Genomic DNA, 21,457 nt, shown 5'->3' with positions numbered 1-21,457 from the left:
GCAGTGTGGTGCGTTCTAACCGAAAAATTAGTTTGATTCATGAAAGTAGAAAACATTTAAAGTTATCGCATAACGGCTAACGAATATCATCGTCTATAAAAATATATTTTAACTATGAGTGTACAGTAGTGCATATATATAACGTTGACGTAGTGCGCAGTTTTGGTAACAACCGTTTTGGGGCCTTTTAAAACTAAAACTTTTAAGTTATGTTGTTTACTGTCGCTAACTGCTGTTTAACTGGACCACAGATCACTTACTTTCTTTGATTTGTTAAATTCTATCATAAAAGCCGGCTCGCAGTTGGTAATTGTTGCACTGGAGACAACTAATTAAATGACATTTCGGTTTCAAAAATGGTGAAAACGCGCGGCGCCAAAACGTGCCCGCCGGCTATCGGCCACCGTGGCACGATGTGCAATCGGCTTGTACGTTATTTCAGCTTTCTTACTGTCTGACAACGCAAGCGTTTAGTTTAGTGAGGTGTAGATTTAGCTTAAGTTGACGATGAATCCTTCAAATAAAACTATCCTGATTGCCGGTGGAGCTGGCTACATTGGATCTCACACTGTGGTGGAACTTTTGAACGCTGGACACAGGTAAGTTTTAAACTAAACTTACTAGCTTTATTGCTGATGCTTGTACAGTGATACAGTTGAGGCTTTCGTTGAAATTTTAGTGGTTTTAAGGTATATATCAATGTGGTTTCCGATTGTTGTTTGTGTAAAGTAGTTTTTGTATTCCAAACTGCCAAATATCAGCCCCTCTTTGAATTGTGATGTGTTTCTTGACCTTTTGAACTTTAACCTAAAGGGCAACTTGTACTGAATCGCAAGATACGCCACTGTGACAAGTTGGCCTTAAGGTTGTGTATCTTGTAATTCTGATGTTCCATATTTGTGGACACAAAATCTGTGTTTAGATGCGTGTTATTTCATTTTCACATACAGGCCCTAGCACAGATAGCCAAAACGCTCGGTGCAATGCCAAGCAGATAGCAATATGTCTGGTATAATGTCAACTATAGTCAGTTAAAACGTACTGTGTAATGCCAAGTTGGTTATTCCTATTTTATGTTATAGGGTGGTGGTTATAGACAACCTCTCAAACTCACAAAGTAATCCTGACGATTTCGATGATCTTCCCCCTTCTCTATGGAGAGCAAAACAAATCACAGGAAAGGAATGCTTGCATTTCATCAAAGGTAAGAGTGCCCAGAATACTACTTCGTGCTGTTTGGGATAGTCGTCGCATATTGGGACCCGTAAGACCCTTCATATATGTTGATTTATAAGGAAGCTGACGTCATTTTGATGACGAATAGAATGATTTAGGAACTCGTGCTACATTTTTTTCGCAATCTCCCTTCACTATATAACATGCCTTTTTACAGTAAAATAACATAGCGTAAAGATGTATACATACAAAATGGGTTTACGTTTGAAGGTATTTCACGCTTGACCTGCTGAAATGTCTTTTGTGTTACAATACATTAAAATACAAACAAACTCCTTTAAAAGCAATAAGCCCCATTTTCTTGCTTGCCCCAACTCAAAATGTATTAAGGTCACAAGCCCCTTTATCTGCCCTCTATTGTGCAGTACTTGTTCAGATTCAAGGTCAAAAATTGACACTATGAAAACAACATACCCTCTCCCCCCAAAAGTTAGTAACTTCACTGAGCTTACGTTGTTTATTTTTTACTCCCTATAGCGGATATAAACAACAAGGAACAAGTGAACATGGCATTTGACAGATTCAACATCGACACAGTTTTTGACTTCACCGGACGAAAAGCCGTTGGAGAGAGCACCCAGTTGCCTATACTTTACTACAAGTACAATATGAATGGTAAGAAGCATATATCTTATATATTCTGTGTATGTGACTGTGTGTCTTCTATTAAAGTGTACCGCAGTTTACGTAAACGTGTGTTGTGTGCCCGCTGGCTGTCGTAAACACGTTCTGTTAGTCCAAATCCACAGCGTGCTTTTTAAAAGTTCAATATACTTATAACTGAAAACATGAAAATTTTAAAAAGTCGGCGTAGCTGCTTTTTTGGTTTTTCGTGGCACGCAACACTTTTCTGAACTGTAGGTTTTCTGTTTCATCAAGGCAATTTTCAAACCAAAATCAACCTTGTTAGAAAAGTATTTCGATTTAAATAACCAATGTAAAAGAAGTTTAATGTCATGAAAAATACCGCACATTTACAGGAAAACTAACCAACCTTCTTTACTGTGCCAATGACCCCTAATAACGAAGGCCTATTGGTTTGTGTTTTGAACAAGATTAAGTCTTTTATAGGCTACACTGAAATATAGAAAATGCACTTTATGTTGTTGTAAGAAGGATAAAAAAAATGATTAAAGGCTAAAGTGAGAAAATTTCTTGGTAATAATGCCAAAAAACTTTGGTAAGACGTTCTGAATGAAAGCAAAGACTAATATCAGACATAAGATTCTAGAAGCCTTTAAAGTATTTTCGTTGTGCTTCTCAAAATGTTGCCTTTTTGTGTTTAGGCACGATGACCTTACTGAAATGCATGCGAGAACACGACGTGCAAAACTTCGTATTCAGCAGTTCATGTACAGTATACGGTGCCCCGAGTCCCGATAACCTTCCTATTAAGGAGACAGATCCAGTCGGTTGTTGCCAGTGCCCTTATGCCAAGTGCAAGTACTTCACTGAATGCCTGCTGCAAGACTTAGCCCAGGGAGAGCCCGACTACTGGCGGATTATTATTATGAGATACTTTAACCCCGTGGGGGCGCACGAGAGCGGTATGATCGGTGAAGATCCACGAGGCGACCCACAGAATCTGATGCCAAAGTTGGCACAGGTAAAGTTTGTTATTATGGGTCCCCTTCCCTGAAGGGGACACATATTGTTTTTGTCTATATATTTTTTTTCTTTTTTTCTTTCTAACGCAGATTTGTTCCCACGTTTTGGTCAAGAAAGAATGGTTCAAACTTTTTCAAATTTACACACATTACAGATATTGGTCTAAAGATGGTCCATGTGAATTTTGACCCCGTTTGATCCCTCGGTTCACCCACAGGCCCCCAAAACGTGAAATTTTTAGCGCGGATTTGTTCCCACGTTTTGGTCAAGAAAGAATGGTTCAAACTTTTTCAATTTTACACACATTACAGATATTGGTCTAAAGATGGTCTATGTGAATTTTGACCCCGTATGACCCAGAGATTCACCCACAGGCCCCCGAAACGTAAATGTGTCTAACGCTCGTTTGGTCAAGAAAGACACTGTAGGCAGAAGTACCAAGAGAGTAACTCACTGGTTTACGATAGCGGGAGGGCTCAGCTTGACGTCGGACAGACGTTTTACGAGACATCGTTTCAGTGATTAGAAATCAGCTGTTTTGCACAGCAATGCTATGTCGTTTTATTAAGTTATCACTCACATTTTTAGTTTTGGCGAAGGTTTTACACCTATGACGTGAATTAAGCCTAATAACCGTGCTTCGGTTTTGTATATGTCAAGAAAAACTTTGTTAATAAAAGTTAAGATGAAAAAATAAACTTGACTTTTTTGCCAAATAAATGTTTTTTTAAATGCTCGCTGTCAGGTTGGCCGCCGCATGATCACGGGTTACTTAAGGTCAACTAGTCGGTATTACAAACACAGCTCAGAACTTTCTTCATAACGTAGCGTTTTTTTAACAATCAATTTAGGAGTCAATACTCAAGGCATGTATGAATTAGGCTTAACAGTATTGTTGAACACGAATGACGGCGTGCTATTGAAAACGGTGTCAAAAGGTCAAACAGTCGTTTGGCGTGTGCACCCTGAGAGGTTACTACAGGTCAATGGTACTCGTTTTGCGAAACAAAGTTAAATGAAAAACAATTTGTTATGTATACACTTGTAGCAAATTGCTTTTTAATTTAAAGTGTCTGTAACACAACTGTTACAGCTTTCTAGAAAAAAATGTGTTTGAAACCTGACCTTGGACCACAATATCTGGGTCAAAGCAAGAGAATCAATTGAAATTATTTTTTTTGTTCTTTTTTAAAGTTTTTGTAATTATATGACAATAATAGTGCAAAAAGAATACGAACAATTTTTTTTATTGTTGGGTTAATGCTTTCTAAAAATTTGTCCTTAAGAATGTAAAAATCACCGCAACATTTGTTTACCGTAAATCCGCACAAACATGCGTGTGGGGACCCATTAGTTTTTGTTCACAAAAACAATCATATGTGTAGATCAAATGATGTGTATAGTAAATTGGTAAATATCGTATAGAATATATAAAATGGAAGTATATCAGAAAGCCACTCTTCTAGTTATTGATATTTCACCTTTTAGTAGGTTTATTGCTTGTGCGGCGTTTAATCACTTTTTTGTGTTGTATATGGGTTGAACCAGTGTTTATCAAAGTTTTAAAATACCCATAACTTAAGGGCGCTATTTATAGTAGGCTAATTTGGAAAAATTAGTCATTAATTTGAAAAATCTTATTGTAGAAACTTTAAACCAATTTTGAACCAATGGGTTTTGGTGGAGTTTTTGTTTTTTCCCTTTTGTTGCGAAACACTTTGAACGTTTAGGTTTAGGGGTATATAATCACCACAGCATGGACCAAACCAAAATTCACCAAAATTAATGACTATGTGCCAATCGTAGCTCCAAATTTATGTTGTGCCCTAAAACCTAGTAGCGCCCTTTGTTACCACTGACAAATAGACTCAATTTTGTATCAGCGTGTACACCAGCGCAAAGTAAAATGTTGAAAAACACCTGACGCTTTTCGGTTTAGTTCGCAAACCGGGTTTTTAGCAATTAGGTCATTGAACCTGTGCTTTGCACTTCATTTAGGTTTAGTAGGTTCCAACGTTGGGTACCTTTTACCGAGTTGTTGGTTGTTTTAATGCAATCCATCTGGTAATAGTTAACTTACTACGAAATAATTTGTTTTCAACATCCAGGTTGCTGTTGGGAAGCGTCCAATCCTTAACATATACGGTGAGGATTATGAAACGAAGGACGGAAGCCCAATACGTGATTATATTCACGTTGTAGATGTTGCCAAAGCTCACAGAAAAACTATCAAAAAATTTCAGGTAAAGCAACAGTTGTGAGTTTATTTTAATAATTTTTTTGCACGAAACAGGTTTTGTTTGGATGAAACTCAGTAAGAATTTCTTTTACCAATTTATCAAGATATTCGTCATATATTGCGCAAGGCAAAGTTGTCTGTGGCCTTGAAACTGTCACTTACCAGTCATACCGGTTAGTCTTCTTTCTCAGGTGATAAAAATCACCAGAATTTTCAGTTGCAGCTGTTAACGGTTTGACATACCGTGATATTTCGGCAACGTTTTGGGGCATTTTGAGCTGCATGTTTGCTTAAGTATAGTTGTTAGTCAGTTTCTTGAGTTTTCAAAAATGCCGAGCGCCCTACCTGCACCTAGCTCATACCATTCTCAGTTAGCCTAATGTAAGTCTGTGCAGGATCAAAACTTATAAGCTTAACATTTCTCTTTCATTACAGGACATACGCGGCACAGAAGTTTACAACATTGGAACTGGTGAAGGAAAAACAGCCTGGGACATGGTTAAAGCTTTCGAAATTGCTTGTGGAAAGCCTATAGCGTTTCAAATGTGTGGCAGACGACCTGGTGATGTGCCAAAGATATACTGTGATCCGAGCAAAGCCGAAAAGGACCTTGGCTGGAGAGCAGAACGGTCACACACACAAATGTGCGCTGACCTGTGGAGATTCTACACTTTAAATCCGAACGGTTATCAAGATGCTAGCGTGCTGCGCGAATCTGGTCTTAATATCGAGTATTAGCGACAAGCTGCTGTGTTTAACAACTGTGTACAACCTTTAGTTCTTACTTGAAAAGTTGACGTTACAACCACTCCGAATCATAGCTTGCAATATTGGCATGCGAACAGTTTGTGTAGCTTTGTGTATTCGTGACAAATACTCGACTGAAATGACTGTGGAACATAAACCCGTGAATAAATAAACATTGAAAAAAAACATTGATATTTTTCAATGCCCATCACTTTAGTAAGGGTTATGTTACCAAACAAACACCCAAAACGGGATATTTATTTACTTTTATTGCAGACAACCCCTTGTTGCCTTTGCAAATGCATTGCACAAGTCCCGGGATTACCCAACACCAAAACCACAGTTTCGCTCCCAGAAGCTATGTTCCCTTTTGGGCGTTATGACGTGTGTGTTTGTTTGGTAACCAACCAGGGCGCTTGCTTTGTGACGTGTATTCTACGTACGCCCTATGCCCAACTCAACAATGTCACCTTCAAATAGAATCACATTGTTTTTCATCGCTGCCTGCCGATCCAGGACGAAGTTTGTACTTTGATGTAGCATTGTCTTTTGCATTCGTACAAAATAATAAACTGAATGATTTTATTGTTGCAGAATGGCTTTGTTGTTTAGGTTATATGTGTAACTGTAGCAAATAGTTGTATCAAACAACACACATTAAAACAAAAGCAATGGCTTAGAGTTCAGAAATGTCAAATTGTATCAAACTTCGAAATAATGTTTAAAAACTACTTTTGTAATGCCATACTTTTATTTGTACAAACTCAGATTTTGATGAATAAGTTTTTTTTTAAATAATTAAATTACTTCTGTCAGTTGATGCAAAAAGTATTGTGATGGCTGACAACCAGGAAAATGCACATCATGCTGAGGTATGAACTGTGTGATTTTAAAATAACTTTTTGTGTGGTAAAAACGTTTTTACATCAGACCTGCATTTGCATATAGCCTACATAACAGACTTTAAAACTTCAGGGAACACCTCATATTGAAAGTGTTGGTCATCTGCACATTGGTGATGTGCATGATCACCATCATGTCTATTATCCAGAACAGGTCACTTCCACAATGTTTCCCAACCATCAGTTTGGTAAGTGGGGATTGTAGTATAATTAATTTGCAGCAGAAAAATAAGTGTCTCTTTCTGGACTCCTTTAGTTTACATAGAATGTGCTTTTAGTACTTTTCTTAAGCTGATCAAACAGAAATACTGCATTTTGCACCCTGTATCACTTAAATCGGTTAACAATGTCTGAATTGGATTAAATTTAGATGTTTGTTTATTTGCCATTTACAAGTGTAGATTATTGTGTTTCACCCTGTAGTACCACACTAGTCCCTTGAATAGGTTAATTTTTTCAAACAATGTCCAAATTGAGAAAAATTTGGACAGTTTGTACTTTGCATAGCATGATTATTTAAATCATGGTACCAATCACTGTGTTTGACCTTATAACACCAAACTTTCTCTTTGTTGTCTCTGGAAATGCATTATTTTACCATTTTGCATGTTTGGGAACCCATAAGTTTGGCTGCAGAAACAAACTAACGTTATAAAAAAACAATATGGGACCCATAAAAAAGCAAAGAATAGGTCATAGTTTATCTGCATTGGCAAAAGCTAATTTATGTGCAATGTGCTAAGCCGCCCTTCTAGTATAATTTAATTTTTTGCAGAGTTTGGCATAAAACAGGAACAGAAGGAAGTTGTAAAAGCTAGCATTGGGATGTCCCCAGCAGCAGATCTTGGCCATCCTGTGTGTCCAGTTCAACTTCAAATCACTCAAAACATTCAGGCCTGTCCAGAAGAAACCGGATATATAAATGAAACCAATCGAAAAATTAGACTTTTAGAGCACACACATCAATCTGTGGGTGACATAAATATGAAAGATCTTTTTAAAAAATCCAGGGAAAAGGCAACAGCTGAATCACAACAAAAATGTGATAATGAGGCTAGCAAGCAAAAATATGTTGAAAAACATGGTAATGTTGTTGGTGTAACAGGAATTGTGGGGGTCGGCAAAACGACTCTCACAAAAATGATGTTAGAACAGATTTTAGATGGCCGTATTATTCCAGATGCATCTTATGTATTTTACCTCATACTTAGAGAGATTGACTTTGATCAAAAAACTACTTTGTTTGATCTCTTGTTTTCTTCAATCCCTGAAATGCTTGGGTTAGATTGTAAGCAAAAAAATCAAGTTATGTTAAAAATTCAAAAGGACCCAAATGTTGTAATTTTTATTGATGGCCTTGATGATGTAGACTCCTCTGACTTGTCCAAAAAGTTTCCAACTATCACTCTTCTTCAAAAATCTCAGCCCATGTCTCTCATTGTTAATTTGATCAGTGGCACATTGCTTCCACTTGCTTTCAAACTTGTCACTTCACGTCCACGGCAGTTGATTAATATGCATGTTGACCACAGACCAAACTTTGTAGTTGAAATTTTAGGTCTTGATGAAGCATCACAAGATCAACTTGGCCAACAGATTTGTGGTGACAATTTTCAACAAGTGAAAAAAAAGTTGCATCAAAGTCCACAGCTTCTTGAAAACTGCACTATTCCTGTCAACTTCATCTTAATTCTTATTTATCTGACTGAAAATCCACAAACCCAATCTGGATTAATTGCCATTACTGATGTTTTTATTTCTGTTCTGAATAAGTACATTAGATCATCTCACTTGGCCACAGATGATATTGGCATAAAAAACCTTATTGACTTAGCTTGGGAAGGTTTTCTTCAGAACAAGTTCATGTTCTCTGAAGAGGACTTAACTGAGGCAGGTTTGACTCATTCTATGTTGCAGGCATTTATCAACACTTCAATTGCTAGGTCAACACACATGAAGATGCCTATTCTTCGCCGAGACAAAAAAAGTTTTTTTACACATCGTACTTGGCAGGAACTTTTGGTTGCTGTTAAACTGGTTCTAATGATGCCTGGCTCTGAGTTTAAAAATTATGTGTCACTTTTCTTAAATCCACAATGGGAAAATGTAACCAAATTTGTTTTCGGACTATGTCATCATAACACTCATGAAAAAGCAAAACAATTACTTCCAAATACTAACTATGCAGGTGGTTTGTCTTCAAAACGCCTTTTTCTTGCAGCGCACATCGATTCTACAATGAATAACATTAACAATCAGATAAATTTGTTTGCCAGTGGTCAGGACATAGCTGTGTCAAGCTTTTGGCTCCAGGCTATTCTTCCCCAATTTTTTCACCTTTGTGGCTGTGTAAAGGAACTTCATGACCAGGAAATAACAAAGTTCGTTGCTTGTCAGTTGCCAAAAAGTTTGAGTCTTTTTGGATTTTTGTTTCCAAGTGATGTGTCAAACATGTTTTTTGTTATTGAGAGCCTTGGCCAGCCATTTGCATTCAACTATGTGTCTGGAACTTTTGTTGGGGATTCTTTGGCCAGCTTTGCAAGTTATATAAATGCTACAAAGTCTAAGGTAAATGGTATGTAGGATTTAGTAAACTATTTTAGAACTTTATTTACTTTCATAAAGGGCAACTTTAACACATTGTGGTTGATTTATTTCTAAACAAAAGCTTGAGCCAAACATCACAAGACAAATTTTCTCCGAGCATATTTATCTTATATTTATATAATACTTTTTTGTGTAAGGTTTGACAGAGTGCTGTGGTGGGATCTGAAGTGTATCAAGCTTCTATTTTGTTGCCATTGTTTCCAGGACCAAATTGTTGCTGTTTTGTAATTTATTTTTCTTTATCATGTAGAATTTTTAGGCAAAAGCTGATGTTTTTGATGGTTCCCCTTCCCTGAAGGGGACACATGTTGATTTTACTCGATTTGTTTCTCTTTTTTTTTCTGAAGTTTGTCCACCCTCATTTGCCATAAAATGTTTTTTGGATTTGGATGAAATTTTCACAGACAGTAGATATAGTTATGTAGATGTGCCACTTGTTTCGCTTGACTCAATAGCCCCAGTATTTACCTCACTAGCCCCCAAAGTCTGTAACACTGTTGCAGTGCAACACAAACAAAAGGTTTCTGTGGTGTTACAAGGGCAACCAGACATATGACACTTGTGTTTGTAGATTGGTTGGTGAATGTGTTTGCAGATAATGGCCGTGTGTGTGTGTGTGTGTGTGTTATTAGCTTTATGACATCAGAAGCCAAAACGCTTCTAGTGGTCAAAATTTTAAAAATTGGCCGATTGGAACAAAATTTTACATGTTGTCTAAATTGGATCATTGTGATTTGATATATATTAGTTTGGGTGTAGAACCCCATCAGTTACATCACTAGCCCCCTAAAATGGGTGAATTTTTTAAACATTGTCGGAATTGGCTGCAATTTGGATAGCGTGTAGAATGTGCCATTTATAGATGTCTATTGGTGTGTTAAACCCTATAGCCCCAATGTTTACCCCACTAGCCCCCTAAAATGGGTGAATTTTTTTAACAGTCCCGAAATCAGCTGAAATTTGGATAGCTTGTAGAATTTACTGTTCATAGGAGCTGATTCTTGTTAAACATTGTAGGCCCAATAATTACCCCACTACCGTATTTACTCGATTGTAAGTCGCCCTCGATTATAAGCCGCCCTCGATTGTAAGCTGCATGTTGAGGTGTTAAAAAAATAATGTAACCGCCCTCAATTGTAAGCCGCCCGCTGGAATTTTTGATACTATTGCTTCTTAATACTTCTTTCTGTTGTTACATAGCACAACTATTTACCCATATTTGTTAGTTACGTTGGTAACTGTACCCAACAGAACGTATATCGACGTATAATCTGTACACGCATACAAGTTTTGAACCCCAAATAAGTTAAAAATGTTGGAGTGTAGAAATAATATCGGTATGAAATTAAAATGTAAGTCGCCCTCGATTATAAGCCGCACAAACGGCAGCTATAAAACAATATAAGTCGCGGCTTACAATCGAGTAAATACGGTAGCCCCCTAAAATGGGTGACTTTTTTTAACTGTGTCAGAATCGGCTGAAATTTGGATAGCTTGTAGAATATGCCTTTTTTGTTGCTGATTGTTGTGTTTTTCAATGTAGCCACACCATTTACCCCACTAGCCCCCTAAAATGGGTGAATTTTTAAACAGTTTCAGAATTGAATGAAATTTGGACAGCTTGTAGAATTTGCTATTTGAAGGTATTGATTGGTGTGTTTTACTTTATTGTGCCACTATTTACCTCTTTTTTACAAAAATGAACATTCAATAGGACAAACTTAACAATGTCTGAATTGAATTAAATTTGCATAGTTTGTACTTTTAATAGCATGATTATTTACGCCCAGTGTTAATCACTGTTTTTTTTTCAACACCAAAAGTAATGGTGGTTATCTCTTGAAATGCATTGTTTTAACTTTGCATGTTTGGGGGACCCATGAGTTTCTGTCTGCAGAAACAACTAAGATTATAAAACACAATAGGTAATATGGTACCCAAATATAATATAAGTGTAGGGAATATATTAACATTTCAAAATAGGTTATAGTGCATATGCAATGGCAAAATGGACTAAGCACCCCTTGTTTTTTTTTACTAAAACCTGTTTGTATTGTCATCAAGCAAAACAATACTTACTTAAAATGCATAGATTTTTTATCATAATGGCTACATTACTCATGACAAATAAACACACTGGAGACACAAGGGTTTGTAGTATCAAAAGTTGACACCAAGATCAAACATGTGTGTAATAAAACCATAATTTCACAATGGTTTGGAGTTCAGCTAAAAACCGAAAAAAACTTTCTGATTTTTTTGGATCGTTTAAAAACTCTGACATTTTGAAACAGTTGATTTTATAGGTCTATCACAAATGTTAATCTTGTCACCAGATTTTCCTGCTTAGTCCAATTTGCAACCATCCATTGTTAAATGATGAAGCCAAGGCTTTGGCAAGTTGCATAAAGCAGATTAGTATGATAGATTTGCCACCACAATCTGAACCATTGTTGCAGGAGATTCAGAGAAAACTTGCAACTACTAACCAAACTGTAAGTTGTTCATTGAACACACCTGCATTGTACTAAATCTCTTAATATTTTTCCTTTGTTCATTAGCTAAGTTGTCTCAGTGTAGGACATAGAGTCATCTCAGAGAATGAGTTTGATTTGATCTGCCGATGTATTCACGGTGTTAAACACTTGATACTAAAAGATGGTGGTGTAAACATCAACAAAGCCCAGAAACTGAGCAGGAAAATGATCCAAAGTGATACTTTGGTATGTCTAGAACTGTGTTTTTACTATGACACTATAAAGTGGAAATGTATTTTAGTTGATTATTGATTTTACGTAATTGCTTTTCTCTAGTTTATGAGTTGATGTTATGACAATTAATGCTTCTTTTACATTTCTATAGACTGCAATAGACTTGAGCTTAAATCCTATAGGTGATCAAGGAGCACAAAAGGTGTGTCTGGCTTTTCATGATATCACTTATATCAATTTTTCCGGATGCATTTTGACAGATAAAGCAACTGAAGCTATTGCAAAAGGCTTTAAAGATTCAAAAAATAAAGTAAGAGTACTTCTGGCAAGACACAGCAATATTAATGTGTATTTTGTGGTGAGCTTTTCAATAATTCACTTAATGATTAACAGGAGTTTGCTGAGCTTCATCTTTGCAACAACAAAATTGGGAATGATGGTGTTCAACAGTTGGCTGAATCCATCCCAAAACTTCATTTTTTGGATTTGAACACCAACACACTGACATGTGTCACACCAATAACTAAAACATTGTTAACCATCACATTCATGGTTTGTTTTAACTACATGTACTCTATATTTACTACCTTGTATGTTAGCTGACAATACAAACATTTCACTTATTGATTAGGAAAACAAATGTTAAGTTAGGTTTGCTTAACAAAAAAAGAGACAATACAAAAGAAGTCTCAATGTTGACGTTTTTATATGTAAAACAGCAACCCTTTGCAAAAAATGAAACATTGTGTTGCAGTACATTGCAAAAGCATACAGTGCATTTAATCGACAAAACAATGGTTTGAATATATATATTAATAAAAGCGTTATGTGTTTGTTTTTGTTTCAGCACAAAAAAATAACAGTTGTATGCCTTTCCTTCATTGAAACTCTATAACTACCACATTTTTAGTTTTCTTTTTTGAACTTGTCTAACAACAATTTGGGAGATAGGGGAGCTGATGATCTTGCTGAATGCATTCATGTGATTAAAATGCTTTTTTTGGAAAACTGCGGATTTACTAAATTTGGGGCTAAAAACCTTGCAGAAAAGGTTTTGATCATGAAAAACCCGGTATGTTCAACATAATTTCTCATAATTTTATATTTTACTGCATTTTGGTGTATTGTGTTTTATTGCTACCTTTATACTGCTTTTTTTGCTGCAAATGACACCTTCCTGAGTTGTAAATAAGTTGAACTTTGTACCAACGGGTAGTAAATTGGTGATGTCAAAGTCATGTTGCTTGCTGATCATGAAAGTTACTGTCGTTTTGGACTTTGTATGGTTTGCTAACTGATCGAAGCTCTGCCTTGGGTTTAAACTTTAAAGTGTGCCATTTTTATAAGGATGTTTGGTGCCATTTTTATGAAGTTAAAAGTGTGCCATTTTTATGAGGACTTTTACTTTGATTAAACATTATTTTGAAATGTCACCCTACCTTTAATCAAAGTTCACAAATAGTTCTCATGTGTTGTAGTAAGCACCAAAACATGGTCAATATTAACTGCTTCGTTTCTTGTCAGTGTTTGATACCAATGAAAGAAAACATTGAGAATAATGTAAACACCCCAATAAAAAAATTGTTACATTTTTAATTAGATGCAACTACTTGCTCTTGGTGGAAACAAGATAGAAGATGATGGTGCCCGTTGCTTTATCCCATGCTTTAAGAACATTGAATGTTTGGAGCTGAATAACTGTGATGTCTCACAGAGTTGTGGTTATGAAATGTCATATCTTTTGCAACACAATGGTTTTCCAGTAAGTAAGAATTTTCATAGATTGAGTGAAAAAAATGTTTGCATAACATTCAGTTTGTTTATCAGTTTCTTTGTCTGGTAATGGACTTCTGAATTGGTACTTATTTAATACACCCCTGAAAACTATATCTGATCAAATGTGAGTGTAATAAAGTCTGAAAATTGACTAGAAAAAGACAGATTTTAGAACTAAACTGCCATCAACCTGTACTGTTATGTTTGTTTTAGCTGATGCGTCTCCAATCACCTTATTTGGTTCAAATTTTGCCTACTGGACCCTTATTTACCACAAACGGAATCCCAACAGATCCTCCTGCAGTCTGGCCACCAGTAACTGAAATGGCAACAAGCAGCGGAGAAGAGTAAATTAGAAACATATACATATTACCAAAAAAGATGACACAATCATTCCCCTATTTGTTACAAATTTAATTCTATTGGTAACATTCATTGAGTGAATTTTGCATTCTGTTATTTCAATGAACCAAAATCACTAAATATTTGTTGGTGTCTGCTGCTACATAGTTACCGTAAATTTAACCTGGTAGTACATAATAACTATTTTTAAATGATAAGGATTTTACTTGTTATCAAGCAAAAATGCAAAAAAGAGGGCCATTGAGTGTACATAAACTGTCATTTTGTCTTTTTTACTGTTAATTTTTGAAAAGATGGTATGTTCTCCAAATAGTACATTTATTATGATTGTTTTAAACTATTTAAAAATAGCCCACAATCAGACTCAGTACATTATTAGCTGTTTATATCATTGTATTTTTAAGTATTTGTAGGCATAATGATGTTTTTATAACAACAGATAAAAGTAAATTATGGAATTAGGTGTAGTTGAGGTTATTTTGTTGTTTCTTGCACATATAATTCAATTGTTTCTTGCACATGTAATACTTTTTGGTTCACTTGATCTATATTTATCTTTAAAATATGTCATTTCAGTGCACTTTCATATCTCTTATGTCTTAGATCAGGGGTTCCCAACCTGAGGTACGCGTACCACTAGTGGTATTCGAAGGTTTTTTCAGGTGGTACGCGAGTAGCTTCCGTTTTTTTTTTACAACAAACCTGGATTCACAACTTTATATTTTGTTACTGTGGTTTTGTTGACCAAATGGTGGACAGTAAACAAAAATCTAATTCAATTTAGTTGTGGTGCTTTAGTGTTATTTTAGTAGGTCACTATTATTCTTCTGAATATAATTTGATTCGATCAAATTAGTTGTTCTGCAAGAAGTGGTACGCGTGGCAGTACAGAGCGTCCAAGTGGTACGATATCGTAAAAAGGTTGGGAACCCCTGTCTTAGATGCTATTTTTCTTCATATTGTGTAAAAAGTATAGGTTTTGCTTCATTAGTGCGAAATGTTTAAACTTTTGATCTTGGAGAAGAAATTATATCATAAAACTCCTTTGGTAGAAAACATCCTTTATATTGAGTTTTTTCATATGAGACAACTTTTAACAAAATAAATCCAAAACTTTTGACGAAGTAAAAACGTTGAAGCATGACGATACGTTTTTAAATGCTGCATACATGGAACAAAATTGTGAGGTTTAATTTGATAGTTTTACACCAGGGATCGGCAAACCCTGGCACGCGTGCGAAGGTTGGCACGCGAGGTGGTTTTTCATGGCACGCCAAACGATTTGCGCGTTTATATTGAATTAACAATTTAAGCTGTTACACTGCTTGTTTATAGTTTTTATTATGCTATTGTTTTAAAATTCAGCCTTACATACACAAAACAATCTGCTTTCTCTTTATTATTGATATCTGCTGGCACGAACCACTATTATTAAGAAAAACGTTAACACATGGAAATAACAAGTAAATGGTCTTTAACACATGGAAATAACAAGTAAATTGGAACGCGTCGCCGTTGCCCATCCCTGGTTTACACCCTAAACCCGAACAGCTACCGAGGTGCTATCGTGCTCCGCAAATCGGGTCTTAGTATTGAGTATTACCGAAAGCTGCTTAACAAATGAATATTCATACAAATATGAAAACGATTTTAAAGCTTATCTGTGTACAGTAGAAACAGTTGAATTTACAACCATTTCAGATGATTGGGCCATATTATTTCCGAACGTACGTAAAATGTGCAGTTAGTAAAACTTTGCTGGTTCGTATAAACGTGTTATTGAAGAAAAATAAATTTGGCGGCAAAAACACAACCGATTTCTACGAGTTCCTAGCATTGCAGAGTGCCCGTCAACGTTTTCCAGATGTGTTGCATAAATTGCGGGGATTCCCCTACAACAAAGCCACAGTTTTGTTCGTAATTTGTAGAAAGTATTTTTGTACAACGACCATATCTTGACGCCCCCTATAAAAATCGCCTCGCGGGCTAAGTTTGCGGAGACAGCGCTAGGGCATGTAAACTATGCGGCCCACGCGAATTATTGTTAAAGTTATCCGGCCCGCAGGGAAAAAAGTTTAGCCACCCCTGAATTAGAACATCATAATTCTAAAACAAGCAGTTTGTTCTAAGCAAAAACGTATCGACAGTTCCTTTGTCATCGTCAGGTAAGAATCTGTTGAAACGTTGTGATATTTTACACCTTAATACTGACTTGTATCTTTTTACAGAGAATATTTAGAATCGTACATTGTGTACCTAAAACAGTTGATAATTGGTTTGGTTTCTTATGACAACAATTGTGAAATAAAAATCTGGAATTTCTGATTTCCTAATTTCTAACTCAACCAGGCAAAATGAAGGCACTTTGCGCTGTGATCACATGGTTAATGCTGCTGCTTTGTGTTTGGGGCACTCAAGCAACCGTCTTTTGTAAATCCGATGTCCTTCCAGCAATGCGTAAGTCAGTTCACATTGTTTGTAAATCTTTAGAAACCGGTTGCAGTTTTAACCGCTTTAAAATATTTGCAAAACAGGCGGAGATTGGCTGTGTCATCCTGATTGGATAATCGATTCGTCCAATCAGCACGGAGTGGAAAACTTGATGGATGGCAACAAAAGTACAAATTGGATTGGAACAAGCTCTGGGTAAGCAAAACTTAAATCACTTTTTCCAATTTCAGTATTTACCTGTCGCATGATCGTCGCTTGGGGAGGGGTCGTCACAACTAAGAAAAAAATGTGTATTTGTATGTTCAATGCAGCATAACCTTTTCCGAAATACTACTTTGTTGTCGTTAGGGGTAGTTGTCGCATGTTGGGACTCGTAAGACCCTTAGTGAATGTTGCTTACTAGGTTACGTCTGGATTTACAAGGAAGCTGATGTCATTTTTATGACGAATAGAATGATTTAGGAAGACGTCGTTTATTTTTTTCCGCAAGTTTCTCTGTACAATATAACAAGCTTATTTACAGTAAAAAACGAAGTGTAAGGAAGTATGGGTATAACAGTTGTTTATATTTAACACATTTTTTCTCTTGACCTGGTAATACTTTTGGTTAACTTACAAAACAGTGCCAAAATACAAAAAATACAAACTCGTCATAGCAATACTAAGCCATATTTTCTTTCGACAATGCGTGATGCTCCAACCCAAATTGTATTATGGTCACGAACCCCTTTTTTTACTCTATTTTTTTCCAATTCGAGATCATGCAAGACACAGCAAAACTTGACCTCAAAAAACAGCTTTTCTTTAAAACCTGTTTATGTCACTGAGCTTACGTTGATTTTTTTTATTCCCCTTTTTTATTACTTTACTACAAGTACAATATGAATGGTAAGAAGCCCATTTGTTGTATATTCTGTGTATGTGACTGCGTACCTTCTAGTAAAGTGTACCGCAGTTTACGTAAACGCGTGTTGTGTGCCCGCTGGCTGTCGTAAAGAACGTTCTGTTAGTCCTAATTCACAGTTTGGTTCGTAAAAGTTCAATATGCTTGTTACTGAAAACACAAAAAGTTCAAAAAGTCAGCGTTTTTTTTTTCGTGGCACGCAACACTTTTCTGAACTGTAGGTTTTCTGTTTCATCAAGGCAATTTTCAAACCAAAATCAACCTTGTTGGAAAAGTATTTCGATTTCAATAACCAATGTAAAAGAAGTTTAATGTCATGAAAAATGCCGCACATTTACAGGAAACTAACCAACCTAATGTGTCAATAAGCCCTAATAACGAAGGCCTATTGGTTTGTGTTTTGAACAAGAGTAAGTCTTTTATACTCTTAAATATAGAAAGAAATGCACTTTAAGTTGTTGTAAGCAGGATAAAAAAAGGATTACAGGCTAAAGTGAGAAAATTTCTTTGTAATAATGCCAAAAAACTTTGGTAAGACGTTCTGAATGAAGGCAAAGACTAATATCAGACATAAGATTCTAGCCTTTAAAGTATTTTCGTTGTGTTTCTCAAAATGTTGCCGTTTTGTTTTTAGGCACGATGACCTTACTAAAATGCATGCGAGAGCACGATGTGCAAAACTTCGTATTCAGCAGTTCATGTACAGTATACGGTGCCCCGAGTCCCGATAACCTTCCTATTAAGGAGACAGACCCAGTCGGTTGTTGCCAGTGTCCTTATGCCAAGTGCAAGTACTTCACCGAATGCCTGCTTCAAGACTTAGCCCAGGGAGAGCCCAACTACTGGCGGATTATTATCATGAGATACTTTAACCCCGTGGGGACGCACGAGAGCGGTATGATAGGTGAAGATCCACGAGGTGACCCACAGAATCTGATGCCAAAGTTGGCGCAGGTAAACGTTTTGTTGTTATTGGTATTTAACCTTGTTGCCGGTGAATCGTTAAATCACTTTTTTGTATCTGTTTATGGTAGTAGTTCTCAAACTGTGCGTCGCGACGCCCTGGTGCATCGTTTCAATTTTCCAAGGGCGTCGCAGAATAGTTCCGTTTCGTGGCTTTTCATTATTGTTTAAAAAAAATAGTAAGTTTCCTCATTAACTTTTATTTGCTGGTGCGTCGCAAGTCCAGAAAACTTTTCCAGAGGCGTCGCAACAAAAAAAAAGTTTTAGAACCACTGGTTTATGGGTTAGAGTTAGATCAGTGTTTTAACTTTTTTACCCCACTGTGCACATATCAAATAATCAGAATTTCGAGGGCGCGGCATTGAAAGTAATATAAAAAATCGTTCATCAACTTTGAGGATCAAACCATAGAAACTGTATTTTTCGTTATCTTTGGGTACACTGTTTAAAAACCACTGGGTTGGACAAAGACATGGTAGATTTTTGGTTTTCTCTTGCTGTGAAACAATTTAAACTGTTTGCAGTTTATTACCACTACAGCTTTGACCGAAACTAAGGACTTTGTATCAAGCATAAGTTTAAAATCAGATTGTGCTGAAAAACGAAGTAGCGCTTGCACTCATTGTAACCAATCACAAAATTAATCAATTCTTGTAGCTGCATGAAAAGCAAAGCAGGTAAAATTATGGAAAATGCCTGATGCTCTTCGGTTTAGTTTGCATCCTATTTCAATGGCGTTTTTCCGCAATTAGTTTAACATTAATCAAATATTATACTTGTGATGTGCACTGGTTTTAGGTTTTTTAGGTTCAATGTTGGCCAAATTTCCGAGTTGGTGGTTTTTTTATTGGAAACTCACCACGAAATGTTTTGTTCAATATCCAGGTTGCTGTTGGGAAGCGTCCCATCCTTAACATATACGGTGAAGATTATGAAACCAAGGACGGAAGCCCAATACGCGATTATATTCGCGTCGTGGATGTTGCTAAAGCTCACAGAAAAACTATCAAAAAATTCCAGGTAAAGCAACAGTTATTTCAGCAAAATTTTGACAGATTTCGTTTGAACGGAACTCAATAAGAAATTCTATTACCAATTTGACAAGATATTTATCATATATTGCGCAAGGCAAAGGTGTCTGTGGCCTTGAAACTGTCACTTACCGGTTATATCGGCCAATCTTCTTTCTCAGGTGATAAAATTCACTAAAATTTTCAGTTGAAGCTGTTAACAGTTTAACTTATCGTGACATTTCGGCAACGTTTTTGGGCATTTTGAACTGTATGTAAGCTATTGCTGTCATAATATCAAGTTTATAGAGATCTTCTGGCAATTGTATTTTATCCCGACGTTTCGACGTCCTATACAGGTCGCCTTCATCAGGGTAAATAACACTAAATGCACGTAGTACAGTGCACGATAAACAAAAGAAACAGAATTAAACGCGTCATAACGCAACGAAAACACTGCGCAAAAAGGAATGATTGGGCCTCTGCTTGCGTTTAATTTTTTTTAAATTTGTTTATGGTGCACTGTACTACGCGCATTCAGTGTTATTTACCCTGATGAAGGCGACCTGTATATAGGACGTCGAAACGTCGGAATAAAAATACAATTGCCAGAAGAGCTCTATAAACTTGACTTTTGAACTGTATATTTGCCAAAATATAGTTGTTTGTCAGTTTCTTGAGTTTTCAAAAATGCGAGTCGTTTTTACACCTAACTCATACCATTCTCAGTTAGCCTATAATACAAGTTGGTGCAGGAGGATCAAAAAGCCTAACATTCTCTTTCATAACAGGACATACGCGGCACAGAAGTTTACAACATTGGTACGGGTGAAGGCAAGACAGCCTGGGACATGGTTAAAGCCTTCGAAGTCGCTTGTGGAAAGCCTATAGCGTTTCAAATGTGTGGCAGGCGACCTGGTGATGTGCCGAAGATATACTGTGATCCGAGCAAAGCCGAAAAGGACCTTGGGTGGAGAGCAGAAAGGTCACACACACAAATGTGCGCTGACCTGTGGAGATTTTACACCTTAAACCCGAACGGCTATCGAATCTGGTCTTAATATCGAGTATTAGCGACAAGCTGCTGTGTTAAACAACTGTGTACAACCTTTTAGTTCTTATTTGAAAAATTGATGTTGCAACCACTCCGAATAATTGGACTGCAGCAATAGAGTACGATATTTATTTGAATTCCACCATTTGTGGAGCTTTGTGAATTCGTTTAAGGTTGACAATATAGCTTGACTGCAGTGGAAAATGAAACTATAAAACTATGATTGAACGATACAAATTATGTTATAACGCCTATGTCACTTTGTAGACCAAAACTATTTGCTGTATAACTGATGTCTGCTAGATAGATTGCTATAATTGCCGATTGTCCTTTAAAGTCTTTGCAAACTTGTGTCTTCCGGACAACAAATAACCCTTTCGCGCATGGTGACACTCGATTGTCTTTTGTTTAGTATCAAGTCTGGTCTTTTTTGTTGTATCTATCCGACTTACGCACAGACGCTATTGTACTTTACAGCACAACGCCGCCAAGCGACTTATTTGTACGGTGTAGCATTCTATTTGTGGTCGTCACCTTTTAATCAGTGAAGCTTTTTATTGCAGGCATACCCAAAAGCCAATGTGTAATGCATAATTTAAAACACAAAATGGAAAAGCGAAAATTAGTGCCCCAAAACTTTTTTTTGCTACTGACTACAGTTCAGGTTCGATTTTTTAACTTTATTCACAGTTTGAATAAAACGTTTTGCTTTTAATTCTGAATTGTTTATGACGTCACCATTGATCTTGTTATGCATTGTTTTACCTGTTTATTTTAAAAAAATCATGGAACCGGATAGTTGCCCATAATTTTCCTGAAATTTGTAACATCACCTTTTGGCCAAATGCCAATATTGACGAAATACGCAAATTTTAACATAATATCG

The 21,457-nt window shown here is 36.4% G+C and overlaps 2 protein-coding genes across 4 annotated transcripts; both read left to right on the top strand.

Moving 5' to 3' along the window:
• Positions 1-112: 112 nt before the first annotated feature.
• On the top strand, positions 113-20,593 carry LOC145219777 (UDP-glucose 4-epimerase-like). Of its 3 annotated transcripts, none has more exons than XM_080087091.1 (6): positions 113-599; positions 1,083-1,204; positions 1,714-1,851; positions 2,523-2,842; positions 4,953-5,087; positions 5,519-6,415. In XM_080087091.1, exons 1-6 carry the CDS (start codon positions 508-510, stop codon positions 5,819-5,821), a joined length of 1,110 nt encoding a protein of 369 aa, XP_079943217.1. In that variant the 5' UTR covers positions 113-507; the 3' UTR covers positions 5,822-6,415. The 3 variants fall into 3 exon arrangements, with proteins under 3 accessions (XP_079943217.1, XP_079943230.1, XP_079943224.1); XM_080087104.1 differs by lacking the exons at positions 4,953-5,087; positions 5,519-6,415 and adding exons at positions 19,393-19,527; positions 20,309-20,593 and having other exon boundaries at positions 319-599; XM_080087098.1 differs by lacking the exon at positions 5,519-6,415 and adding an exon at positions 20,309-20,593 and having other exon boundaries at positions 357-599.
• LOC145219759 (NACHT, LRR and PYD domains-containing protein 3-like) lies at positions 6,608-14,968 on the top strand. Its single transcript, XM_080087078.1, has 10 exons — positions 6,608-6,702; positions 6,806-6,920; positions 7,508-9,300; positions 11,676-11,834; positions 11,901-12,062; positions 12,202-12,360; positions 12,444-12,602; positions 12,961-13,122; positions 13,651-13,812; positions 14,040-14,968. Exons 1-10 carry the CDS (start codon positions 6,667-6,669, stop codon positions 14,175-14,177), a joined length of 3,045 nt encoding a protein of 1,014 aa, XP_079943204.1. The 5' UTR covers positions 6,608-6,666; the 3' UTR covers positions 14,178-14,968.
• Positions 20,594-21,457: the final 864 nt, after the last annotated feature.

The sequence above is a fragment of the Phallusia mammillata genome, chromosome 1, assembly GCF_965637545.1.
Source record: "Phallusia mammillata chromosome 1, kaPhaMamm4.hap1.1, whole genome shotgun sequence".
NCBI lineage: Eukaryota > Metazoa > Chordata > Ascidiacea > Phlebobranchia > Ascidiidae > Phallusia > Phallusia mammillata.
Note: the sequence above shows the minus strand (reverse complement) of the source record. Positions and strands in the feature narration are given on the sequence as shown.